Raw genomic sequence first — 16,239 nt, forward strand, 5'->3', positions numbered from 1 at the left:
ACAGACAGTAGCAGCATGGGAGCAGTGTGATGTGCTGCTGTGGACTCTTCACCTTCCTGTCAGCCTGAATGGAGTCTGGCTGCTCTGAAGACACAATACAGAACTGTGTCAGAGACGCAATCTCGACATCTCCTCTCCAGAGCAATTATGTACTGACAGTCCATCACGTGTGTTGTCTGTTGTCCAGGCACTGGCAGGCCCTCACTTCTACACATGGGGGGACCACGGTGGTATCCTGATGGCTATCGCACAAGGAGGCGCCACCACACAGCTCAAGTAAGTTCAAATGACCCATTTACACTTCCAGGACAGGAAGAACAATCTCATCATGCAGCTGTTTCTTCATGAAAATCTTTTCTGACACAACAGCCCTCGCAGACTTGTTTGGGACTGGAATGTTCTATATGAAATCCCCAAACAGCTTGAGGACATGTGGGGAGGGAGGCCTGTAAACCTGCCCCCAGTGGATGTGCTCGTTAGTGAGCAGGCAAATAAACCGTCAGTAAACAGAGGTGTAGCTGCATCCGAATCATATTCTAGCTGATACAGTTTATGATTGAGAATTCACTCATTATTAATTAACTTTATATATACAAATGTCATATAACTACACTCTTAGAAATAAAAGTGCTAAGTAGAACCATATCGTTAGCCTAATAGCATAATTGCCTAAGTCATATTTGAACGTTTTCGGAAAAAGAGAAAAAATACAATTTCTAGCAAGCAGATTGGTATTTTTTATTGATAATGTAACAGCAAGTTCAACCAGACCTGTGAACAAGTTTGAAAAAAAAAAAAGACACAACATCAACTCCATAACAAATAAAATTGACTTAGGCAGAATATTTCATGACTTAGGCATTTTTTTCTCTTACAGTATATGTATATAATGATAACATAACCAAGTCTAACCTTATCTAAGGTGTTTTAAAGTATAATCTTAACAAAGTTGTTTTAAAGTTTAACCTTGCCTAAGTTGTTTTAACCTTACCTAAGTTGTTTTCACCTTAACTAAGTTGTTTTAACCTTAACTAAGTTGTTTTAACCTCAACTAGGTTTTTTTTACAAGGCATTTTGAATTATGTGCACTATTTTGCAGATCATGAGAATGAAAATGCAAATATGATGATTGATGATTAAATCAAATAATGCAGCCACATTCTTAAAGTGAAAAAGACTTAGACTTGAAAAAGACCATATTACCAAGAATACTTCTTGTATTTCTTGTCAAAACACTTAAAATCAACACTTCAAATTAAGCTTTGCTAGCATAAGCTAGCTCTTACACTACATCATATCTTGTTGCAGAATTGTGATTAAAAGTTTAAACACACAGTTCCTAATCTCCTTGATTGACTGAGAGTACATTTACTGTCTAGAAAGTTGAAGGAATAAACCAGCTTACCAAATGAATTGAAGAGAAGATCTAATGCTTCACTTCTGTTAAACTTTCTTATGCGATCAGCCATGTTTGTTTATACCGGCAAACATGCCTAAGTCAAAAAGATGACTTGGGCAGATAGTGATTTTGGACTCTAAAAAGTGTTCTGATAGGTTGAGGACATAGCCAATAAGGCAAGGTGATGCAGCAGTGGTAGGAGAGGAAGGTTAGGCAGATATCTCAATTTGGCCAAAAAATGACTTAGGCAATTATGCTATTAGGCTAACGATATAATGTTCTTCGGCTTGTCCTCATAGGAGAACCCTTTTTGGCTCCAGGTAGAACCTTTTATAAAGGTTCCACCTGGAACCCTTTTGGAAGGTTCTACCGAGAACCCCACATAAAGGGTTATACCTAGAACTGTGTGTGTAAGGTTCCACCCAGAACCCCCCATGAGAGGTTCTACAAAGAACCCATACTGGGGGTTCCACCAAGAACCCTTTCATATTTCAAGGGTTTCATCTAGAACCTGCACAGGGAGTTCCACTAAGAACCCTTTCATTTTTCAAGGGTTACGTCTAGAACCCACACAGGGAGTTCCACTAAGAACCCTTTCGTTTTTCAAGGGTTTTATCTAGAACCCACACAAGGAGTTCCACTAAGAACCCTTTCATATTTCAAGGGTTATGTCTAGAACCTACACAGGGAGTTCCACTAAGAACCCTTTCGTTTTTCAAGGGTTTTATCTAGAACCCACACAAGGAGTTCCACTAAGAACCCTTTCATATTTCAAGGGTTTCATCTAGAACCCACACAGGGAATTTCACTAAGAACCCTTTTGTTTTTCAAGGGTTTCATCTAGACCTCACACAGGGGGATCTAAAAACAACCCTTTTCAAAGGTTATTCACAAATAACTGTCTTGTCCTCTGAGGGTTCTATAAAGAACCATATTGTATTCTACAGATCAGATACATTCATATTATATTGGGGTCATTTATCATGTTGACATTGAACAAACATTCAAAACATTTTAATGAGAAAAACATTTATTTAAAGATAGTCCAACAGAACAGGCTGTGTAGGTCCCAGGGGAGAACAGCTCAAAAGTCAGCATAGGTCCAATGGAATCAGCAACATGACAGGCCAGACACATCATGCTGTCCTCAGTCGTGGATTTGTGTAATCTCCAGCAACGGTGACATGGCAGAAAGGGGAGACAAAAAAAAGTTTTAGTTCCATCAATCCAAGGTGCATTTACTGTGCCTTATTGTAAGCTATCTACAAACAATAAAATAATGCATGGTCCAATGAAAGGAATCAGAGTACATACTGTATGTAGTTATCGTGACAGTGGAACAAAATCATGAGAATGTGAGAAGACCCCACAACGTTTTCAGATTGATTTAAATAATGTTAAAATACTTTTCAGTGTTATGTTACAAGTACTCAAAATGTACCATATTGTAACAATAATGGAAATCTCAGCAAAACCCTCTTTTTCAAGCCAATGGCACACTTCGGCTTTCGTCCAAGCTGTGTAAGTCATTTCTACAAGAAAACAAACAAACAAGCAAACGAACAAAACATAACAAGAAACAAATGCTTAGTCCACCTTTCACCATAAAAGTCCTCAGCTAGGGTCAAGCATGCTGAAATAAGATATTACATTTAGCTCACCTTGATTCTCTGAAGTTTCTTCTGTTCTCTCTCTCTTCTGTTCTTCTTTGTTCTGTTCTGTTCGCAGTAATCACTATTGGTATGTCACACCTGGTTTGTAGAGGGTGAAGACCAGACTATATGGTGCAATCCATGGGGCAACCAGCTCTTAACTCACACATGACAGCAGCCATTGTGCCAGCTCACAGGCCCAACACACCAAACCTTGCCCTTTCCCCTGGGAGATCAAGGTTCAATTCCCGGCATCAACAAACCCTGATGTCGTAGCCCCAAAGTCAGTGTTACAATATGATTTTTTCATCAGTTAAGGCTTGGCCTCTGACATCAAAGACCTTTCTTTATCACTGAACTTTTGTGCAGCTTCACAACTTGACTAAGCCAGTAAGCAGGGTACAGCAGGCATGGGATGAGGCCGATCATGGAAAAGTATGAGGAGGAGACAAATACATGAGTAAAATTGTCTGTAAAATAAGTGTTTAATTGTCTGTCACTATTCCACACATCACCTCAGTAGGCATTAACATGGTCACTCTTCATCAACCAGGCCTTGAACTCACAACTTCAAACTGTATCTCTAGATGACGTGACTTGTAACAAACTTTCAAAAGCCTTTGTCCAGTGAGTAGTATAGCTCACTTAGATGCCACAGAAAGAGGAGTTATATCCTTGCTGTAGGGACCCAGGGTTCAATTCCCCTGGCTGCTTCTTTGCTGTGTGTCAATTTCCTCCTGAAGAAGGGAGTAGTATAACTAAACTTTAAAAAACAAACACAATTATAGCTGCTGCGCAGCAATGGGTCTGGTCCGGACTATTTTTGGCAATTTTAAGCAATTCTGAGCAACAAACAGGAGAATAGGAAGGCAAGACAGTTGACATTGTAATGTTGCACATTTTGCACCAGTTGAGGCTGAAATCCACAATTTCTGGAACCAAAGACCATTGTCTATCACACTGAGCTAATTGGCAAATGGCAACTCAACTGTGGCGTCACAAATTGAGTAAGCCATTCACTGCAGGCAGTTTTTGTTACACAAAGACTACCAGGTATTTTGATGTATTACCATTATCACCCTTGCTGGGGCTTGAACCCACATCGTCTGGCACCAGTGTTGCCAGGTGAGAAATGTAGGATTATCGTACCAGAGACATAAAATTATCGTATTTTGAGGGAAATTATCGTACACCCGTCATAACCAAAATAACAAGTCTATTGATGCGCTGTAGTCACTCTAGTGTTGAATAGCGTCTAACATGTTCACTCATTTTCAGTGCTTCTTCTTAATTTTTTTTTTTTTTTTTCCCTCACTCATGGGGCGGGCACAGCGGACTATTCAGCCAATCATGGCCGTTGTTCTGAGGCAAACGCATACATGGAATTTCCAGCCAATCGTGAAACAGATGCCTTCAGATTCACAAAAAAACTCCGACAGACAGTTGCGACAGGCTGATTACAACCACACATTCACGGAATGGTGAAATTATCGTATTTCTGGTCTTTTTTGGGATTATTGATCGTACATCGTACAGAGGGCAAAATTATCGTACAAATACGATAATTATCGTACACCTGGCAACACTGTCTGGCACCAAGAACCAGCTCCCAGCCAACTGAGCTAATTGTCTGAATCTAATGTCTAAAGTGCAATCAGCAAGGTATGATATCTGTCAACATGGGAGTTGAACCTGTGACCTAAAAGCAGAAGTCACACATTGTACAAATAGAGCTAAACAGACACATGATCAGCTCCCTCTGTTTGACCACTGACATGAAGGAGTCATGCCTGGCTGTGTCAGTGAGTGTGGCGAGTCAGAGGAGTCCCTGCTCTACACATTCTGCTGGATAGCTCAGTGGGTAATGGTACAGACTTTAGATTTGGAGAGTGGGGGTTAAAATCCCAGTCACAGCTAATCTTTGCCTGGGTCAACAAGATTGGCTGATGAAGGTCTTGCTTTCTTATAATTAATGGTTGTGAAAATAAAGTAACAGAACATTTCAGTTTCAGGACTGGATTATTTGTGTCTGATCAGAATGTGTAAGGTGATAGACTAGTGTGGTGGACCTGAAGACTCCACCCAGCTAGCAGGTTAGCTCAGTCACTACTGCCAGTGACTTTAGACTGGGTGGCAGATGTTCAAATCCCAAGATGGGTAATTACACTCAACAAAAATATAAACGCAACACTTTTGTTTTTGCTCCCATTTTTCATGAGATGGACTTAAAGATCTAAAATTCATTCCAGATACACAATATTACCATTTCTCTCAAACATTGTTCACAAATCAGTCTAAATGTGTGATAGTGAGCACTTCTGCTTTGCTGAGATAATCCATCCCACCTCACAGGTGTGCCACATCAAGATGCTGATCTGACATCATGATTAGTGCACAGGTGTGCCTTAGACTGTCCACAATAAAAGGCCACCCTGAAATGTGCATTTTTTTTGCTTTATTGGGGGTCTGGGGACTCAGAACCAGTCAGTATCTGGTGTGACCACCATTTGCCTCATGCAGTGCAACACATCTTCTTCGCATAGAGTTTATCAGATTGTCAATTTTGGCCTGTGGAATGTTGGTCCACTCCTCTTCAATGGCTGTGCGAAGTTGCTGGATATTAGTGGGAACTGGTACACGCTGTCGTATACGCCGGTCAAGCACATCCCAAACATGCTCAATGGGTGACATGTCCGGTGAGTATGCTGGCCATGCAAGAACTGGGACATTTTCAGCTTCCAAGAATTACAGATCCTTGCAACATGGGGCCGTGCATTATCTTGCTGAAACATGAGGTGATGTTCATGGATGTATGGCACAACAATGGGCCTCAGGATCTCATCACGGTATCTCTGTGCATTCAAAATGCCATCAATAAAATGCACCTGTGTTCTTCGTCCATAACAGATGCCTGCCCATACCATAACCCCACCACCACCATGGGCCACTCGATCCACAACATTGACATCAGCAAAGCGCTCACCCACACAACGCCACACACGCTGTCTGCCATCTGCCCTGAACAATGTAAACCGAGATTCATCCGTGAAGAGAACACCTCTCCAACGTGCCAGACGCCATCGAATGTGAGCATTTGCCCACTCAAGTCTGTTACGGCAACGAGCTGGAGTCAGGTCAAGACCCCGATGAGGACGACGAGCATGCAGTTGAGCTTCCCTGAGACGGTTTCTGACAGTTTGTGCAGAAATTGTTTGGTTATGCAAACCAATTGTTTCAGCAGCTGTCTGAGTGGCTGGTCTCAGACGATCTTGGAGGTGAACCTGCTGGATGTGGAGGTCCTGGGCTGGTGTGGTTACACGTGGTCTGCGGTTGTGAGGCCGGTTGGATGTACTGCCATATTCTCTGAAATGCCAATTGCACGCTCCCTCAATGCTTGTGGCATCTGTGGCATTTTGCTGTGAGACAAAACTGCACATTTCAGAGTGGCCTTTTATTGTGGGCAGTATAAGGTACACCTGTGCACTAATCATGATGTCAGATCAGCATCTTGATGTGGCACACCTGTGAGGTGGGATGGATTATCTCAGCAAAGCAGAAGTGCTCACTATCACACATTTAGACAGATTTGTGAACAATGTTTGAGAGAAATGGTAATATTGTGTATCTGGAATGAATTTTAGATCTTTAAGTCCATCTCATGAAAAATGGGAGCAAAAACAAAAGTGTTGCGTTTATATTTTTGTTGAGTGTATGTTACAGTTTGATCAACAGGATCTGGAGAAGAAGAAAAAAACTTCTAAACTTTTTCTTCCAAAAATGGTTCTCTGGATCAAAATAGTTCTTACTGGAACCCTTAGCGTTACCAAGAACCCTTTTAAAACCCTTTATTCAGGAAAGGGGTTTTAAAGGGTTCTCTGGATCAAAATGGTTCCTACTGGAACCATTAGTGTTACCAAGAACCCTTGAAAAACCCTTTCTTCGGGAAAGGGGTTTTCAGAAGCAAATGGTTCCAGGTAGAACCTCAGCCCTTGTGAAAGAACCCTATTGGAACCCTTATTTCTAAGAGTGTAAGCTCATTATCCCATTGTATTCCTGATATGCTCCATGATTACCCTCATATTATCTTTCCTATCTTGCTGTAGCTTAATCATGTCTGACCTCACTACAGCTGCATCATATAGTGAGTTATCAATGTTGTTCTTCTGTCTGGATGTGTTGTAGTGGATTTCACACATCCCAAAATTCACAATGAACCGTAGTGTAGAACCGATGGTCACTAACCAAGCATTAAATCCCACCATGCATTGCTCTGAAGGGGAAAATTACAGATGTGAGCAGAGAGAGCAGAGAGATTGAGACAAATCCATTACACAGACTGTCATAAAATGTACTCTATGTAGTCCTCCATGTAGTCCTCTACACAGTCCTCTATGTAGTCCTCTACATAGTCCTCTATGTAGTCCTCTACATAGTCCTCTATGTAGTCCTCTACTTAGTCCTCTATGTTGTCCTCTACATAGTCCTCTACTTAGTCCTCTATGTTGTCCTCTACATAGTCCTCTTATGTAAAAGATGAAGATGAAAGATGAAACTGAAGATGAAGCTGAAACTGAAGATGAAAGTGAAAGATGAAGCTGAACATGAAACTGAAGATGAAGCTGAAACTGAAGATGAAAGTGAAGATGAAGATGGAGACGAAAGTGAAGATAAAGCTGAAACTGAAGATGAAGATGGAGATGAAGCTGAAGATGGCTTCCTTTATCAACACTCTTTATGCAGAATACGTAACATATTTACTAACAGGATTAGGCTCTACAAAGAAAAATTAACAAAGAAACCGGAACCAAACAGAACAGAACCTGGAACAAAGTTCCACAACGTTTCATATGCAATAATCATCATCACACCTCAGTTTGATCCATGGTTACCACCTTGTTATACATTTGCTAAGCAAACTCTTTGGTTTTAAAATAACGTACATACACATTCGCCTAATTTCATAATTTCTCTAAATACAGTTGGGAAGCTGCTTTATTATTTATTACTAGATCACCAAATGTTCAAGCATGTTAGTTAATGATTTGGCCCCTCATTATGGTCCCCATCAGGTTCAGCACCAATGAGGGCGAGACGTGGAGCAGCTTCCAGTTCTCCGACAGAGAGGTGTACGTCTACCAGCTGCTGACGGAACCCGGGGAGAAGAGCACCATCTTCACCATCTTCGGCTCGTACGCCGACCAGAGGCACAGCTGGCTCATCCTGCAGGTCAACACCTCCGACGTTCTGGGTAGGTCCACAGGGAGGCCGGAAAGCTGCTATCGCTTAGCAACAGCTCACTTCTGCTATTTACATGTTCAGACTTCAGCTGTCCGACTCACCAGAAGCCTTATTTCAGGGGGCGTTGTCGATGGTTTTCTTTGATCTTACCTGGGGACAAGAGGAATCCGAATTCCTATTATTGGGATAATCGTACATATTGTGACCTGAAAAAGCCGTCTAGCTCGCTATCAGCTACATGAATGACTTTTAGCCTGTTGGCTAAAGTCACGCGAGCTACCGTTTGCTAGCTTTGGAGTTTGTACTGCTATTTCATGCTATGGTAAGAAGGTAACTGCATAGTAGCTTCTGAAATATAGCATTCGCAATGAATATAATGAGTGAGCTTTTACTTGGTAGCCTTCATGCTAGAAGCATGACGGGAGTGTATCATAGTAATTGCTATGATACTTGATAATTGTGTGCAAATTCTGACTAAATCATCTTAATTAAGATGGCTGTTTCATAACTTGCTAGTTCGCCTTAAGCCACAAGGAGAAGGACACAGAAGACAAATGAACAACATTAGCTTGGAAGTTCCATGTCAGGGTTTTTCACTTCTCTTTTCTTTCCTCCAGGTGTGCCATGTTCTGATGCCGATTACAAGCGCTGGTCTCCATCAGATGACCACGGGAATGAGTGTGTGTTGGGCAGAGAAGTGACCTATAAGAGACGAGCTCCCCATGCTACGTGTTTTAACGGAGAGGACTTCGACCGCCCCGTCACCATCTCCAACTGCTCCTGCACACGGCAGGACTACGAATGGTAAGGCCCACAAAAAGACTCACATTTGTCATCAGTGTTTGCCGTGTATGAGATTGCTGTATTGGTGTATACAGTTTGCTGATAGGTGAAGTGAATAACGGTAGCGGTATCATGGCACTTGTCAGTGGGCAGGATCTATCAGGCAGCAAGTGAACATTTTCTCCTCTAAGTTGAAAGCAGGAAAAAGGGGCAAGCTTAAGGATTTGAGCGACTGACAAATTGTGATGCTGAACGACTTGGTCTGAACATCCAGAACTGCAGCTTTTGTGGGGCGTTCCTGGGGTGCAGTCGAATAGTCTTTTTTGCTTAGGAAGGTTCCTAACTGAAGAAGTGACCCGGAAGTAAACAAGTGGCCGCCATGATAAGAGCCGTTCGGATTCTCTTAATGCAAAGGAAAGGAGCTCCAATGCTTCCTTTCAGAGCTCCTTTAGCATAGGATGCAACAGACCTTCCTATACGAAAGGAAAGGAGATCACGCCGACCGCAACATTTTTGCGAGAGCAACATTTAAAGTGCCACACACCTCGGCCGTTCATGAAAACAAACGATATGTGTATTTGCATATTTAACATTAACTTTCATGCAGACATAGAGTAATTGGAATTGTGTTGACAAATGTGTGTGGACAGTGATAATAATTTATTGATGTTTTTATTTATTTCAATCATGTTACAAATATTTGACAAAAACGAAACTAAAACCACAAATTAAATGTAAATACAGCAAACGGTCAAACAGGAAGGAAGGAGCTGCTGGACCTGAAGCCGGTCAGTGAACCAGCTGTTGATAAAACCAACAACATGGGGAGAAGTGGACGATGCGTTTTTTGTAGTCCATTATTGTAGTTTCTCCAGTGCAGACGCACGTCAATCGCCGGTGCCGATCATCAGCTGTCAATCATCAGCGGCCGCGTTATAATGACGTAGCTTAGTGAAAGTCCGGTCGAATTCTCTGAGCACCGTGGTAGACTTTTCCTAAGTCCTTTTGTGTTCTCCTATCGCCTTTCCTTAACCCCGTGACGTTTTCCCCAGAGGTCAAGGAATAGGAGTTAGAAATAGGAGTTAGGACCTTAGGTAAGGTCTTAAAGATGAACTGATCAGATTCTGGTGGTCAAAGGTCACAAAACATTTTTCAATGTCTAAAAAGGTTGAGAGAAAAGAAGAAATCATGAAGTGATGGCATATTGGACAGACTTGAATGTTAGCTGCAACTTAATTTGGTAATTCTAGTGCCATCTAGAGGTCCACACCATGGCACAATATGGATTCAAAGGCATGAGCGTTAAAAATCCAAAGCTTATTGGTCGGCTTCATAGGGAGTGTGTTTTACTGTGTGTGTCAGGTTTACTGTTGATCACTGGGCAGATGCTTACATGGCTGTTTTTTTTCCTCCCAGTGATTACGGCTTCAAGCTGAGTGAGGACTTGTCTCTGCAGGTGTGTGTGCCTGACCCTGAGTTCTTAGGCGACCTCTATGCTCCTCCGGTGCCTTGTCCTGTCGGCACCACCTACCGTCGCAGCAAAGGGTAAGCTGCCATTATTTTACCCTACAATGCAGAATCCAGGGATTATTTAGTGTGGGTTATTAGCACCATGTAGACATCTGCAGCAGTAGTGGTGTTTCCCTATGGTAAGTCATCCTCCATGGATTTATTGTTGTCCTAAAACTGTAACGGAAGTGAGAATGAAACCTGAGCTTGAAGTGAAGAAACAAATAGCTTAGTTTTTTCTGTCTGACTTTTTCCTTTGTCTGGTCACATTGTGCTTCATGCAAGACCTCTGGAGACGGTAGATGTCTTATGCAGAAACATTTATTGATGATTGATCTACATCCTGAGAATCCGGGTTTGAGCAGTACAACAGTTATGAAATGAACAGTGCAGTGTCAACCACAAGTCTGACCTTATGGAAAGGGCATAAGAAGCCCAAGCTATTCACAACGTCTGTATAATGTCTAGCTTAAAGGTAAGAACTTTGTGTTCGGTGTGTTGTTTGTGACCTTGCGTTGCCTGGAGAAGCAGACACGTAATACCTCAGATTAAAGGTGTACCAGTTTATCAGATGACATGTATTAGTCTTACACTGAGGGAATCAGGTAGCCAGAAAAGTCCCTCACACACATGAGCTCAAATTTGAACCTGATAGCTGCTGCTGGTAATATTATAAGTAGGACCCGTAGTCATCATCATTTTATGTTTTTCATTCATTTTCATTAAGTGAGAATTCCCCAGAATGCAAAGCAGCCTTTGTTTGGTTTACTTCCACTATGGAGTTGGATGTGTTTGGTGGGAGCACCACCAAGTGACTAACCGTACATGTAAATATAAATGTAACCGAAGTAAACTCTTTATGTTCCTGCTGCAGCTACAGGAGGGTCCCCGGCGACAGCTGCAGTGGAGGAGATGTGGAGTCCAGGCTGGATGGAGAAATGCTGCCTTGTCCTGTCGGAGGTAAACCTGCACATCAGACATTTGATTCATCATGTGGTCTCTTAAGAGCTGTTCTTAAACTTTACTCCAACACTTTGTTTTAATTAGGAGTAGTTGGCTCCATAACTTATTGGCCTATTATAGCATTCTTATTGTAAGTCCTGAGCTCCGTAAGTTAAGAACTTGAAAACTTTGTATTAGTCTGACAGTAAGACTCAAAGTGAAAATGTCCCTCTCGGCATCTACTTTTCAAGCTGAGCCAACTTCCGTTACCAAAAAGTGAAACCATGTCTGTGCCTTAAACTTGAATTCTCTCTGCTGGCCATCAGGGGGCGACAAATAAACCTTAAACCAGGGGATGCTTTAGGGGCAGGGCTACCTGCTGATTGACAGGTCGTTACCACCCTATAAATGCAGTTAGCTACTAAGATATCTTTAACACTTAGCTGTCACCATGACGACGTCTTTGGTTAATACAGACTTCTGATCATCTCAGTACTGGATGATAGTGTGATATATGATAGTGTGTGATAGTGTGTGTGGGATACTCAGTATCCCACACACACTATCATAGCATTAGTAAGTGAAAGTGTCTACTCCCATGGTGTGTCCTCTGCTCTTTCAGAGAGTAACGAGTTCATCCTGTACGCGGTGCGGAACTCCATCCATCGCTACGACCTGGCCACAGGGTCAGACCAGGTCCTGCCTCTGGCGGGCCTCAGGGAGGCTGTGGCTCTGGACTTTGACTATGACAGGAACTGCCTGTACTGGGCTGACATCTCTCTGGACACCATACAGGTTAGTGAGGAGTTCAAGGGGGCCTGGTTCAAGAGATCGTCTACAGTGCACACACAAGGGATGCAGGGCTTGATTAGACAGTTTTGTTAAAATCACAATAGTCTAATCTTCACGCTGACAGGAACATGTGCTTATGAAACGAGGGCTGCTTCCAACAGAACATAGCGCTGACAGAGTGTTGAATACGCAGCTGTCCACACCAGCGATGTCAGTGGGCGTCGGACTCTGGGGTGAATTATTTTCATGGGAAACAAAAGTTTATGTTGCCAAAGCAAGTTTGGAACAAAGACAAAAGATGTACAATTTTTAAGTCCCTCTGTCCTAAAAGAGAGAAATGTGTGAACCGAGCTGTGTAGCATTACAACATTTTAGTGGAATACATAAATACAAATAAGTACAGTTTCTAAACAGAAAACTGGTTATTAAATATATAAACAGCCAGCTATATACAGATATGTAAACATAAATTGTGTTTACTTGCATAAAAGCAGGCAAAGAAACCGTGACTACTGATCTCCTCCGCTCTGGCTCCTCTCTGGCTCCACTCTGACTCTCTGGTTCTGTTCTGGCTGTGCTCTGGTTGCACTCTGGTTCCTCTCTGGCTCCTCTCTTACCCCTTGTCCACCATCGCAAGCCTAATTCTAGTGCCAGGCCAGAGCCGGTTCTTTGGCTGCGGAAACACAAAGAACTCGTTCGCAATTAGTCACCTGCCTTGGTGGAAAAGGGGCATCTGGTTCCACTCTGTTTCCATTCTGGTTCCGCTCTGGTTCCGCTCTGGTTCCGCTCTGGTTCCGCTCTGGTTCCACTCTGTTTCAACTCTGGTTCCGCTCTGGTTCCACTCTGGTTCCGCTCTGGTTCCGCTCTGTTTCAACTCTGGTTCCACTCTGTTTCCATTCTGGTTCCGCTCTGGTTCCGCTCTGGTTCCACTCTGGTTCCACTCTGTTTCAACTCTGGTTCCGCTCTGGTTCCACTCTGGTTCCGCTCTGGTTCCGCTCTGGTTCCGCTCTGGTTCCACTCTGTTTCAACTCTGGTTCCACTCTGTTTCCGCTCTGGTTCCGCTCTGGTTCCGCTCTGGTTCCGCTCTGGTTCCACTCTGGTTCCACTCTGTTTCCATTCTGGTTCCGCTCTGGTTCCGCTCTGGTTCCGCTCTGGTTCCACTCTGGTTCCACTCTGGTTCCACTCTGGTTCAACTCTGGTTCCGCTCTGGTTCCACTCTGGTTCCGCTCTGGTTCCGCTCTGATTCCGCTCTGGTTCCACTCTGTGCGGTCCATTAGTCGGAAACAACAGCTAAGGGAGTGTCTTGTGTGTCTCTGCCAGTCAGTTCCTTGGTCTTGATATCTTTCTATAAATACATAATGCTGAAACAAACATGATTGAACAATAGGCCATACTTGACCAATCACATTGGACTCTATTCCCTTAATGTTCACCTTTAGCTCTTTTTCTCCTCTCTCCTGCAGCGTCTGTGTTTGAACGGCAGTACAGGTCAGGAGGTTGTAGTGAGGAAAGATCTGCAGAACGTGGAGGCTCTGACGTTTGACCCCATCAGTAGACTGCTCTACTGGGTTGATGCTGGAGCGCAGAAGATTGAGGTACCGAAGGGTTTCCTTTTCTTGAAATGTGCTTCAGCTTCTCCAGACTGACATGTGGTCATCAGGCTAAAATAACCTGTTAAGTCTCGTAGATCATTATGTAATGTAACATTGTGTTCCCTGATCGTCACGTTGGCTCGTATCTGTTCCTGCAGATGGAATCAAATGAGAAAGTGTTAGTTATGATGATCTTTAACTTTGACCTTGTTTCAAATTAATTGACTCTTCCTGTAGCTGTGATGTAAGTCATACATTTTCATGTTCAGATTACAAATCTCCATTTTTAATATAATTGTTAACGGTGATCTTTTCCGCTTGCAACTGTCTATTAACAGTGTGTGTGTGTGTGTGTGTCCGTATGCGAGTGCATGTTTGTGTGTGTTAGTGTGTGTGTGCGTGCGTGCATGCATGTTTGTCTGTTTGTGTGTGTGTAAGTGTGTGTGTGAGCATGTTTGTGCGTGTTTGTGTGTGCGAGTTTGTATGTGCGACGTGGTGCGTGTGTACGTGTTTGTGAGTGTGTGCCACCTGTAACCAGAGAACATTTCCTTCCTGAGCTGACTCTCTGCTGCCCTCCTTAGGTCACCAGCGGTCTTCCACCTCTGAAAAGTTGCATTGTTGTTGTGTTTGAAGGTGTCTAACCCTGATGGCGACCTGCGTCACACTCTGCTCAACTCCTCTATCCTGGAACACCCGCGAGCTCTGGTCCTGCTGCCTGGAGAGAGGTAACCCCCCCCCCCCCAGCTTTTCTTAAATCGAAATGTCAAACAAGAAGTAAAACATATTCTTTACATCGTTGTGGACATAAACCGATACCAAGACCCGTAGAAAATCTTCCTCAGCACTTTGAGGAAGGATGACCAGACGCATTTTTCTCAAACGCACCATAGCACTTCTGCAAATGTAATTCTGCTTTTATTCAAATTGAGTTTTCAGCTGAACAACGTAACCACATTGTGGTTTTCGTTGTTCTTTCCTTCTGCTTTTGGTTAAGTCAGAAATTAAATTACTTTTGGACAACTTCCTCTTTTCTCTTCTGTTCCGTGTTTGTATTGAATTTGAATTGACTTACCTGACATTGTACAGCCTTTGATATATATCATTATGTATAATTTGAGATATATAATATTTGATGAATCTCTATGAACATAAAGCATCATATATAGATAGTATATAGTATAAAACAAATTAACAGTTAAACACAGTTAAAAAAAGGTAGTGACAGTAGGATACCAAAGTGATGAAGTGATAATTACACAGTCAACAGTGTGAGTGTGTGTGTGTGTGTGTGTGTGTGTGTGTGTGTGTGTGTGTGTGTGTGTGTGTGTGTGTGTGTGTGTGTGTGTGTGTGTGTGTGTGTGTGTGTGTGTGTGTGCCCTCCAAAGGACCTGAGTCTCTTCAGCAGATAGTCTGCTCTGGCCTTTTTTTTGTAGAGGGCGTTGATCATCCCTCTACAGTCCAGTTTATTGTTAATATGAAGGCCCAGATACCTATATGAGTCCACAGACTCGATGTGGATTACATAAATGACCATATTCCTATTCCACACCACTTGTAGGAATGGTGTTTTGTCTGTTGGACCTTTCTCTTACAGTAAACACCTCATAGAGTGTTTTCCCCAGAATTACACATATCATTTATATTGAAAGAGTTCTTTCGTACTGTATTCGTCCCACAGTCTGATGTTCTGGACTGACTGGGGAGACCGAGCAGCCGGCGTGTACCGGAGCTACATGGATGGAACCAACGTGTCCTGTGTGGTGTCAGACGGCGTCCGCTGGCCCAACGGGATCACAGCTGATGACCACTGGCTGTACTGGACAGAAGCCTACAGCGACCGCATCGAGAGGGCCGACTTCACCGGGCTCCAGAGGAGCGTTCTCATGGAGGGGCTGCCCCACCCCTACGCCATCGCTGTCTTCAAGGTGACACAGCAGAACAACTTTGCTCTAGCCTTGTGCCAGAAAAGGGTTGTCTTGTATTTAATGTATCCTCACTGTCAGTTATCTCAAGCTGGTGTTGAATGCTGTTTTCAGAATGACCTGTACTGGGACGACTGGTCCAGAATGGGGATATTCAAAGCTCCAAAAGCTGGTTCCCAGAGCAATGAGCTGATTGTTGGCAGACTGACGGGAGTCATGGACCTCAAGATCTTCTATAAGGGAAAGAACAGAGGTGAGAAACAGAGAGTGGAGTCATGTCCAGAAATGGTGAGAAAGGAATCAGTGAGATATGTTTCTAAGCAGCTGGGTTTTTAGATCCAGGCACATATTTCAAACATTTTTCACATTTTGGTGTGAACACCGCAGTTTCCAAACTTACTCAAAAAACA

General features: G+C 43.0%; 1 protein-coding gene across 2 annotated transcripts in view; it reads left to right on the forward strand.

The window, feature by feature from the left end:
- The window catches only part of sorl1 (sortilin-related receptor, L(DLR class) A repeats containing), a 93,731-nt gene that overhangs the window by 50,715 nt on the left and 26,777 nt on the right, over nt 1–16,239 (forward strand). For both annotated transcript variants that reach the window (XM_084019911.1, XM_084019910.1), the window contains exons 12-21: nt 188–276; nt 8,121–8,299; nt 8,907–9,093; nt 10,489–10,617; nt 11,456–11,541; nt 12,146–12,318; nt 13,779–13,910; nt 14,541–14,632; nt 15,586–15,832; nt 15,944–16,082. In XM_084019911.1, the coding sequence (XP_083876037.1) occupies nt 188–276; nt 8,121–8,299; nt 8,907–9,093; nt 10,489–10,617; nt 11,456–11,541; nt 12,146–12,318; nt 13,779–13,910; nt 14,541–14,632; nt 15,586–15,832; nt 15,944–16,082 (1,453 nt within the window). The remainder of the gene's footprint in view (nt 1–187; nt 277–8,120; nt 8,300–8,906; nt 9,094–10,488; nt 10,618–11,455; nt 11,542–12,145; nt 12,319–13,778; nt 13,911–14,540; nt 14,633–15,585; nt 15,833–15,943; nt 16,083–16,239) is intronic.

The sequence above is a fragment of the Eutrigla gurnardus genome (genome assembly GCF_963514095.1).
Source record: "Eutrigla gurnardus genome assembly, chromosome: 10".
Lineage (NCBI taxonomy): Eukaryota > Metazoa > Chordata > Actinopteri > Perciformes > Triglidae > Eutrigla > Eutrigla gurnardus.